The sequence below is a fragment of the Helicoverpa armigera genome, chromosome 18 (genome assembly GCF_030705265.1).
Source record: "Helicoverpa armigera isolate CAAS_96S chromosome 18, ASM3070526v1, whole genome shotgun sequence".
NCBI classification, from domain to species: domain Eukaryota; kingdom Metazoa; phylum Arthropoda; class Insecta; order Lepidoptera; family Noctuidae; genus Helicoverpa; species Helicoverpa armigera.
In genome coordinates, this window is record NC_087137.1 from 5,553,968 (window position 1) to 5,563,913 (window position 9,946).

A 9,946-nucleotide genomic window follows, 5' to 3' on the forward strand; every position below is an offset into this window, starting at 1 on the left:
TTGTCATATTAACCCAGTACAGTCAAAACAAATTCAAATAGACCGTAACTCAAAGTAATAAGGCTTCGTGTATTGTCGGCTTTTTCCGTAGTTTCGTTATGTTGTGTCGAGTCGAGCGGCGCGCGGCGCGATATTTGCGTGCGTAGTAGTATGACCAAAAAGTTCTCCAAGAATTGGTATAACTAATTTAGTAAATAACAATGCATATACATGTTAAATTAAAAATTCAATGTATGTATTATGATTATAAGATAATATTCTAATTGGGGTGTTTGAGGGTGTGCGTTAATTACGTTACATGTTGTATATACCAGGTTACAATAGTACCCACAAAGCCGAAAGGGGGTTAAATGGTCCCTGAAAGAAACAGTTTTAAATCATAACATCGATTTTTGAAATAGAAGTGAAAGCCCTTGCTCAGTAGGACATAATGTAGGTAAAATACGCATACGCTACATTTTTACCTAAAACGAAATGATCGTGACGCGACGTAAGAAATCAGAATAACGAAAGGAGTAGACCCACTTATATATTACAAATATGATGAGAAAGAACCTAGAGATAGCTAAGAGATGTAGCTGAGTTTCTCGCTTCATTATGAAACTAGCGGTCGCTCGCGACTTCGTCCGCGTAGGTACAATTATTTTTTATCGTAAGCGGGCTTACTACAAATTTTAAGACCCTCACTTCTAAAACAGGACTTCCATGCGAACTATCAACCCCCGTTTAACCCCATCAGGAATAGATTTTGGTAAAATTCCTCCTTAATGCATGTCTTCCCTCTATAAAGAACCTACCACCCTTCAAGTTTTTAGGAGTTTATAGTTTCTGAGATGTCGTAATTGATCAGTGCGTAGTATTTCGCTTTTACCCATTTCACCGTGTACTTAAGGAAATGCCGTGTAAATAGGGGAGTTCATAAAGTGTACATTATCAAATACATAGCGGAGTTCATAGAGCGTACATAAAGGCATAATAGACGGAGACTAACTCTAAGAACAATCTCCTCTACACCCTCCAAAAAATCTGTTCACATTTGGCAAAATTACAAAAGAAATTTTGCGAAATATTATTTTGAATTAGTAAGTAAAAATATTTTCACACAAATGTAGCAGTACCATTGTATGGCAGTCAAAAGTTTTCTTTAGTTCCTATTCTAGAAACCTGCATTCAGGTCTGTGCAAGACGCAGAACAAAATTCGAGCGGAGATGTCACGTTTCCTTCCTTCGTGGATAAGTGTCAGTACTCGGCATACTGAAAAATGATATTATTAGTAAAACAAAATGATCATCATTAAATGAGCTGGCGGATTTCCGATACCAGCTGACAGGTTCAGTCATCGCAATAATAACAACAACTGCCAAATAAAACAACAAAGATTGAAACTGTCGATGAGCTGTCTTAGCTGTCATGATGCCTAACTAGCGCCTTTACGCACATAAATACTAATACACACACATGATACATAATGGCAATGGCATACACTGCTGATTTCGGCCACGGTGGCTATTCTCATTTAAGGAGATCAGCCAGCTGCGCAGGACATATCTATTATAGTGCACGAGCATTTGCGCAGACACAGGTGTACTCCCTATTCCTTCACTCTCATAACCCGATGGGACGGCAATCCGACACGACCGGAAAGAAATCCGGCGCTGGTCCGACATTTACGTGCTCTCCGATGAAACGCTGTACGTATACTAAAAAAATGCTCTAGGTCATTCATCAGTTCACCAGACAATTTTTAATTTAAATTGGTTGCTGATAAGTACTCAGACAAAGGTATTGCTTTGACTACAAGTAACGAAATTTGATTTGCATTAAATATGTGGCTCACGCAAAATGCATTCAGATTATGAAGAAATGCATATACAATGGCATGTACATGAATGAAAAGGTCCGTCACCTTTGAATGGATTTATATTTGCTCTTTATAGAACTACTTGACTCAATTAAGCCAACATGCCATGCAAGAAACAATCGACCCAAATCTATAGGTTTCTTGCCTTTTCAACCGACTTCAAAAAAAGGAGGAGGTTCTCAATTCGGCTGTATTTTTTTTAATGTTTGTTACTCGATTTCTCAAAGACGCCTGGACCGATTTCAAAAATTCTTTTTTTATTTGAAAGGGTATGTTTGTCATTTGGTCCCATCGTCATCAGATCAGGATCTGATGGTGAAAACCCTGAGAAATCGAGGGCATCTCTTGAAAATTGTAGGCGAGCATAGGTTGAAAACTTGTCAATGAGGTTTATGCGACAGTAAAGGTTTGGAGCTGACCTGATGATGGAGACCAGGGAAGGTCGAGGGAACTCGTCAACTAAATATGTAAACTACCTTGTGTTTGGGCTTATATTATATTCGTATTGATAAGAACTTTCCACTAATGCGGATAGTGACAACTCAACTTGTCACTGAAAAGCCAAAAAAAAAACTTTTTACAAAAAAATAAAACCGACTCCCTTTTTTTTGTAAAAAGTTTTTTATGTTTTTGCTTTTTACTCCCAAAGTGAACATTCCATTAGTTACGTACGTCTGTTATTGTTGTCATTATTACGAGCATGTTTTATTTTAGTTCATAAGAGACGTAAACAACGAAAACATAAACAATACTCTGGAAATCATATCTTTTACTTCACTTCATCAGTGGCGGTCAATGGACACGCTTAAAGACATTAAAGGCATTAATAATAATTTAAAGTTAAGCTACAAAATTTTATAACCGTGGGATATTATAAACGTACAAACGTACTGATGTGTTTTGCAAGGCGAATCTAGGAGTCCTTATTGAAAAAAAAATGTTAGAACGACATATTGTTATTGTTTTCTTGGTGATTTTTGGTTTCGGTGAGTCAATTATATTTTAATAAAACGCTTTTTATTTCTCGAACAACTTATAAAAAAAGAAATTTGGTGTCTAATCAAGAATACATTGTAATTTTTTCTCTGTCAAATTAATATCACAAAAATTCGAAAACATGGCAACCGACCCCATAGATTTGAATTTGGAAAACTTCATTCATTTCGACCTAGATAGTTAGACTAGTCTAGTTTACATAACCCCTCATTTGATGATTTTCCATCGAAAAGCAAAAAAAATCGCATGAAAAGTTATGTAGGATCCCTTTGCAGCTACAGTTCTTTGTGGTTCCTTGCCACATGGCAAGCGCATCGTATGGCACTGTCTTAATATGATATGGAGAAGGAAAACGCTACTTTCCTTACAGGTGGCGCGGTGGCTGAAGTCTGTGACGTAGAGGTCAAGACTGTGCCCGAAGGTCATCTCGGCCAGAGCAGTGCCTTCAAGTGGCTCGGGGTCCTGCAAGTACACATACGTCAGTCTCTTTTATTATATTTTCCTTTTTTAGATAATCATTCAATTTTAGTTCCAAGACTATTGACCAATGGGGTCCTGTTAATCCTTTGACATCTGTATGAGTATTTGCAAAATTGTCTGCTAAGGCCTAAAAAGAAAATTATTTACTTTGACTTCTTGAGCGCAGAAGATTTTGACAAGCGGCACGTGGCGCTGACCGGCATCGTGCTTATCAAGCCAAAGTTCGCTCTCGCTAATGCAAACGACGTGGCAAGGATACCAGAGCGAGTGTTCAAGTGAGTACTAGCTTACCTGATGTTCCGTCATGCCTTGACGGACCAACTTCCTTGGTTCCGAACCGACTTTCGAGTTCAATTCTGAGATCGGGTTACAACCATTATGAAAGTTTAAAAAAAAATTGCGAACCACCAGAAGACTTTGGCCGTTTAACATTCTCGAATCGGAGAAAGCCCTATGTCTTTTATTATTGGGCACACATTATCGTTATTTCAATATTATTTAAGAGTCAGTTGCAGGTAGATTTGAGAAAGCTGTGGCTTACTTCTCCAGTGAGTGAAACATGCTACCCACACGATATTTATAAAGAGAATATCGTAGCCCCATTTCTTTGATCTGAGATCGTAGCATATAGTAGTACCCTAATACTATCATGTAAGGGCATCGAAATTATTAATATTAAATGGCATATATACCTAATAAATGATGACAACTTCCATAGGGAGGACACGGTGGCGGTGTTCATACCAGCTGAGGACACGCCAGTCGCATTGTCAGTTATTTCGTTTGTCGTACACCCGGAGTACGGCGACTCAATGGTGCACAGCTTGGCCATCATCGAACTCAATAATACTCAGATTAAGGGCTGTAAGTGCAACAATCAGTTTATTATCTTTATCCGTCGGTTGCACAAAGATCTATTAAACTTAAAGCTTCTTTAAATCTATTGCCGAGTCTTTCTTTCCTTCGGCATGCTTCGCAGTTTGTGATTCCCTATGGCCGCAGTATTTTTGGGTGATATATTTGTTTTTCATTTGCATTTCCAAGGTTCGATTAAATGATACGTAATATGTTTTGAAGGTAAACACATGTATTATTGTCATAGTCAACACTAAAGGTCGTTTTTGCAGCAGTCTATCGGCTGTGTTTTATCAATGAATCTTATAAAGTTCACCTGCAACATAGCTCTTAATACTTTCAGTTTCACTGACACCTGTGTGCTTATCAAGAGAACACTTTAAAAAATCCAAAACTGTGTACCTCACCGGTTTTACAGATGGTAAGTCTAGGTTTTAATTCAATATCAAAGCCAAAAAACCGCATATAAAGAAGTAATTTATTGGTTTCAGAATATGAAACTCTGGAAAAAGTGATTCACAAAATACAAACCTTGGACAATCCAGTATGCGATGGATTTAATGAAAGAAGAGGAGTGAGCAAATTTTATAGTCCTGATCCTTCTCCTATTCGGTCCTGATATTGGTTTTAATTGCCTCCTCGTTTTAATAAGGCTGATAGATATTTCAGTTAAAGTGTCATTTTGGGATGATGTCATTTTTGGAAATAAAAGTCCCAATTTCAAAAAACCTTTATTGAATGGGATATCTGGTTGATCTGAAACATTTTTCAGGTGATAGACAAGAGCACTATCCCTACTTCGTACGTGTGTGGGTATGCGCCTTTCTCCGCAGTAAACTGTTTGTGGGATGACGGGATGGCGCTCGTGTCTAACGATACTGGAATTATCACTCTGGTCAGTTCCAACTCTCTACTATACTTTCCTAAGCAACCTACTTCATAGAATTATTGCTCTAAGTATATGTAGATAGGGCTTTTTTATGAGGATATCTTTTTACTCTTTTAATAGCTGATGCCTAGATGGCGCTGATCTTGGTACTTGTCATAAACTAAATAAAATAAAATTACAAAATAATTCAGACATTTAGTTTGATGAAGGAGAACGTGGAGATTTTGTCAAAAATAGTAAAGATTACATAAACGTTCCACGCTTTCTTTGCACACTCTTTCTCTGTGGTTCTATTCGCTTCCACATTACAATTGACATTGATAAACCCTGGCTTAGCATTGTGAAACCTTTGCTTTCATGACTCGAGTCCTTCTAAGAGAGAGAATGCGAATAGTCTTTTATAAACAGGAGGGCTTAAGTATCTACGGTCCTGGTTGTACTGCGCCAGCTCGCTACATAGAGTTGTATCCGTACTTGAGTTGGATCGAGCTCGTCACCTCCAATGGGGGTAGTAGTGAGTTGTTCGCGACGCCACACCCCCAGACGATGGATCCACTAGATATGCTGACGCGACGCCGAACCATGTTCGACTACGTCCCCGTGCACAAACTGTTCATGTGAGTACTCGAATTCCTTTGTTAAATGTGCTTGTCCATTAATTAGTTTGTGAAACAGAGGCTACTAGAGGGGAGAAATATTAATCAAAACATCAATCCCATTGGTTCATAAATCTCAGGAGCTAACTCATGCGATTTGAAAAAATATTAATTTAAGCCATTTATTGAGGCTGCAGACTACTTTTTATCCAGGTGCGAGTGAAGCCGCTAAACAGCAGAAACTAGTTATGTTATAATTCTGTAGTCTTGTCTTCAGCGATATGTGTATCACGTTCATGATATGGCATGCGTAAAAATGACAAACATATTTTGAGGCTTAGAGTAAGGAAGTAGGAAGAGTGCAACCTGGGTGCGTCCACTACATGATGACTAAGAACACATTTTATTTATTGAAGTTTTAATAATACCTAATCAGTCAACTTGGCCGGTTTAATTTTATGTAAAAGCTCTCTATGGCTTTAAGGTTGGCAGTAAGACAACCCAATTCTGGGTTAAGCTCGCCGTTGTACATAAACTGTCTTGATTCTTTGTATATATTTATGTCAAGTGTGCAATAAAGAATAATAATAAAAGGAATTTCAACTTTAACAGGTCGTATATTTACAATGTTTCAGGTCGGACACTCGACGACAAGAAAGTAGTGAAGAGTTGATAGAAATTCTCGGCCATTCCTATTATCATTACTTTTTGAAAGGCAAAATGTCTCACTACGCTATCAGTCCTATCGAGAGAGACAACCATACTCTTGCAATATACCGCTGTAAGTGTTACAAGAACATATATAATTTTTAAATATTACGACACCTTAACACACGGTCGGAACAAGCAATCGTTTAAAATGGCATACCCATGATAAGCTCAACAACTCAACTCAACTCAGTCGAATGTGAATCGTATGTCGCTTATGTAAAATTTGCAGAATCGAGCCCCTGCTCGATCGCTCGATCTAGTCGTCTTCGCACATATTATAAAGCCTAAAAGCTTTTTTTGTTCCTCGACCAAGCACTGATCCCATTAGAAAAAACATTTAATGCTAGATAGTCTGTTTAAGGTCTCAGATCTCTGTTAGAATTGTGCTTCGATGCGCTTCGACTATGAATATAAGTAAAATACTGTAATACGAAATTATTTGTAAATTTTTAGTCGACGAGATGCACGAACAATATGAGAACGCCTGCAAAGATAGGCGAGTCCTGATGTACCGAGAGCATTTCGCCCTCCGCATGCCGAATGATAAAGGAGAGGTAACTTATAAAGTAAGTATCCATAGAGTCGTAACTAAGTTATGGACTATTGGATCAATCCGTCATAAGGTTAAACAGTACTCGGAATGATCCGAGGATGGATCTTGTGGCATCCGGCTGTCGAAAAATCTTTGGAAGTCGTTAAGGGAAGTTAAAAACCAGAATGTCTGCCAACCAGTCTTATGGCTTATGTTTAACTAGCCAGATAAAATTACATATAATAAAAATTTTTAAATGATCTCCAACTCTTAGCAAGCAAATTAAGCCGCTATTTCTGCCTAAATAAACCACTGAATCGCCAAATTTTTTTGGTTTTTTACCAAAAAACACATTATGATGCCAAATTATATCACCGCAGCTCTTTTCATGTTTGTTTAAATACTACGCTCCGTGTTGACCATAAGTTGTAAACGAGCGAAGGGAGTTCCAGGCTTAACGTACCAGTTCCAGAGTTGGATAGGCTGTGTTAGTTAGTGTGTTTGAATACAATTCAAAGTTAAATCTTGACAAAAATAGCTAGTACTACTGTAGTTTATTGGGGCTAAGGAATTATTGGGGCTAAGGAATTATTTTTAACTAGCTATTGCCCGCGACTTCGTCTGCGTGGGCAATATAGAATTTCCAGTTTTCCAATTTCGATTATTTCATCGTTCATTGCTCAACCCCCGTGGGTGATAGCTTGATAATATATAGCCTATGTGTTGAACCGGCCCCCAGGTAAAAGTCATGCAAAATTTGATTTAAATCCATGCAGTACTTTTTGAGTTTATCCGGGACAAACATACAGACAAACAGATAAACAGACATACAGACAAAAATTCTAAAAACTACATATTTGGGTTCAGAATCGATTATGGATCGCCCACCAAGTATTCTTTTAAAAAATGTTCAATGTACAGTTTTGACTTTTCTATAATTTTATTATATGTATATAGATTATGGTTAAAGCACTGTTTCAAACACTATAATAATCGTACATCGGTACTCAGCTGCATCCGGTTACACTAGAACCGACTCCAATCGGTTGCAAAAAAGCTAGACAAATGCTTACACTAATCGGAAGTTCCCAGATCGTCTTTACGACATTTATTTATAAGTAAGGCCTAAAATTAACTGTAGCAATTATTTTACAAGGATATTAGGCTGCTCCGTTTAGACTGGAGGTCAAAATCAATACCAACTGGTATCTAAATCTTCCGTTAAAAATATGTATATATATTTTTTAATTTACAAATCTTCAAAGCTTTCAAATAATAGAGTGTTTTATTTGCAGCTGTCACTGTACGACCTTTACAACATGGCCTGCATATGTGTTACGTTAACTGTAAGTGTTACTCGAAGTTATTTTATCAAAAAAAAAAATGTGAAACTGTATGTAAACTTAAAGCGCAGTTCTCAAGTTTTAATAAAACATCTTATACAGGTGAATGCCAAACAGCGCGGAAAAGCGTATCTTGAATTTAGAGAAGAGATGGACTTTTCGGGAGGAACTGAAGACCTTATGGATTTTGACGCTGATATGATGTATAAGAACGAACCACTTAAAACACGAACGGACCCACCGCCTCTACAAAAGGGTGAAAAAGAAACACCCAAACACATGCGGCCAACCTGGATTCAAAAGCTCAGACCCAAGATGGTGTCCATGCGAGTCCAAAAGGGGAGAGTATTGACCAATGTTTTGTATATAAAGTTTCATTTTGATGCCGCAGCCACATTGGACTTCAGACTGTTTGCTATGCCGGGAAGACCGAATGAACCAACAACACTCAGACCTGAGGACCCTGAACCGGAGACCACAACTGAGTGGACGACCGAATCATCAACGTTGACGGGCGATTGGTCGACGACGAGCGAAACGCCGTCGACGCCGACAAACAGCTCGGGAAGACGTGTAAGTGAAGATTTCTGGGGCATGCATCCTAACAGGCTGTTTAAAGAGGAGTTGGCAGATATAACAGCTGATGTCCTGGACACCGTCGCCGTGGGTAGCCGCAGCTCACTAGCTAAAGCTGTTTTAGCTCTACAATGCTTCCTCAGCGTCGTATTTTTGAGAGCAGATTTATTTATAAACTAGATGTTAACTGCCATAGTTCACTGTGTATAAGTAGCAGCCAACTACATAGTTGTAGCAGCCGCAGGGAGGGAAAAATGGGATTCAACGTTTTGTTAAAGTCCTAGGTTTTAAAACTTGAAATACAATATGTATCTCTTTATATGGTGTGGAATTATCATTAGAAATAATAATAATAATAAATTATTTATTGAACACCAATGGACTTGTACATTACTTTGTGTAAAACTAAGGTACATAAGTGGTAGTACAAATTAGTCGTTAGACCCTGATGTCCAAACAAGGCAGAACTGTATGTTGGAAGTCAGTGTTCGACCGTATTTTTAACTTAAGAAAACAAAAGCTTACGTAAGGCTAGTAGATCAAAAGTAAAACTGCTAGGAGCAAAAAAAGTATATAACTATGTAGATTTACAATACATATTTACAATAAATATCAAAAACTATCCTAGTAAAACAAACAACTAAAAAGCGTCAAAAATTTCGTCCCCATCGCCGTCAACTGGGAGCGTGCCCAAGAGGCTGGCAGCATTACCTCGTTGGATCGCCATGCTGATTCTTTTATAATATTTTATAATAACTATGTATAATGTTTTAGGTAGGTGTTGTATTTATGACATAAACATTATATAACTAACCGCCTTTTTGGGTAAAAGCAGAGGACAGTAGCCGAGTTCGTTTGTTTGCTTAAACACTGTATCCTCAGGAACTACTGGACTGGTTTCAATAATCTTTTATAATTGCGAAATTGTCAAAGGCTCGGTTCTAGGAAATATTCTACGCAACCTTATAAATGGTTTTAATAAGGATAGCAGAACAGTTCCCACTTATGAAAAACTTCTTCAACCAACCCTTTTTTTATCCTCTAGCTAGCTAGAGCGACAACAACAACGACAACGGTACCAATATAAATGATAAAGTTATCAATCA

The 9,946-nt window shown here is 37.8% G+C and overlaps 1 protein-coding gene and 1 long non-coding RNA gene across 2 annotated transcripts; both read left to right on the forward strand.

The window, feature by feature from the left end:
* Positions 1–4,498: 4,498 nt before the first annotated feature.
* On the forward strand, positions 4,499–5,078 carry LOC135118086 (uncharacterized). The gene is made up of 3 exons (XR_010277357.1): positions 4,499–4,614; positions 4,685–4,767; positions 4,966–5,078. It is a non-coding gene; the product is annotated as an uncharacterized LOC135118086 (long non-coding RNA).
* A 395-nt stretch (positions 5,079–5,473) lies between these two features.
* On the forward strand, positions 5,474–9,486 carry LOC110379611 (uncharacterized). The gene is made up of 5 exons (XM_064039098.1): positions 5,474–5,699; positions 6,314–6,459; positions 6,843–6,955; positions 8,217–8,267; positions 8,367–9,486. Exons 1-5 carry the CDS (start codon positions 5,629–5,631, stop codon positions 9,018–9,020), a joined length of 1,035 nt encoding a protein of 344 aa, XP_063895168.1. The 5' UTR covers positions 5,474–5,628; the 3' UTR covers positions 9,021–9,486.
* Positions 9,487–9,946: the final 460 nt, after the last annotated feature.

Excerpts from the sequence above, each read along its gene's own strand:
- LOC110379611 (XM_064039098.1), top strand. The coding sequence starts at position 5,629 with ATGGATCCACTAGATATGCTGACGCGACGCCGAACCATGTTCGACTAC. Across the intron at positions 5,700-6,313 it reads CCCGTGCACAAACTGTTCAT|GTCGGACACTCGACGACAAG; the intron begins GTGAGTACTCGA and ends ACAATGTTTCAG. Across the intron at positions 8,268-8,366 it reads GCATATGTGTTACGTTAACT|GTGAATGCCAAACAGCGCGG; the intron begins GTAAGTGTTACT and ends CATCTTATACAG.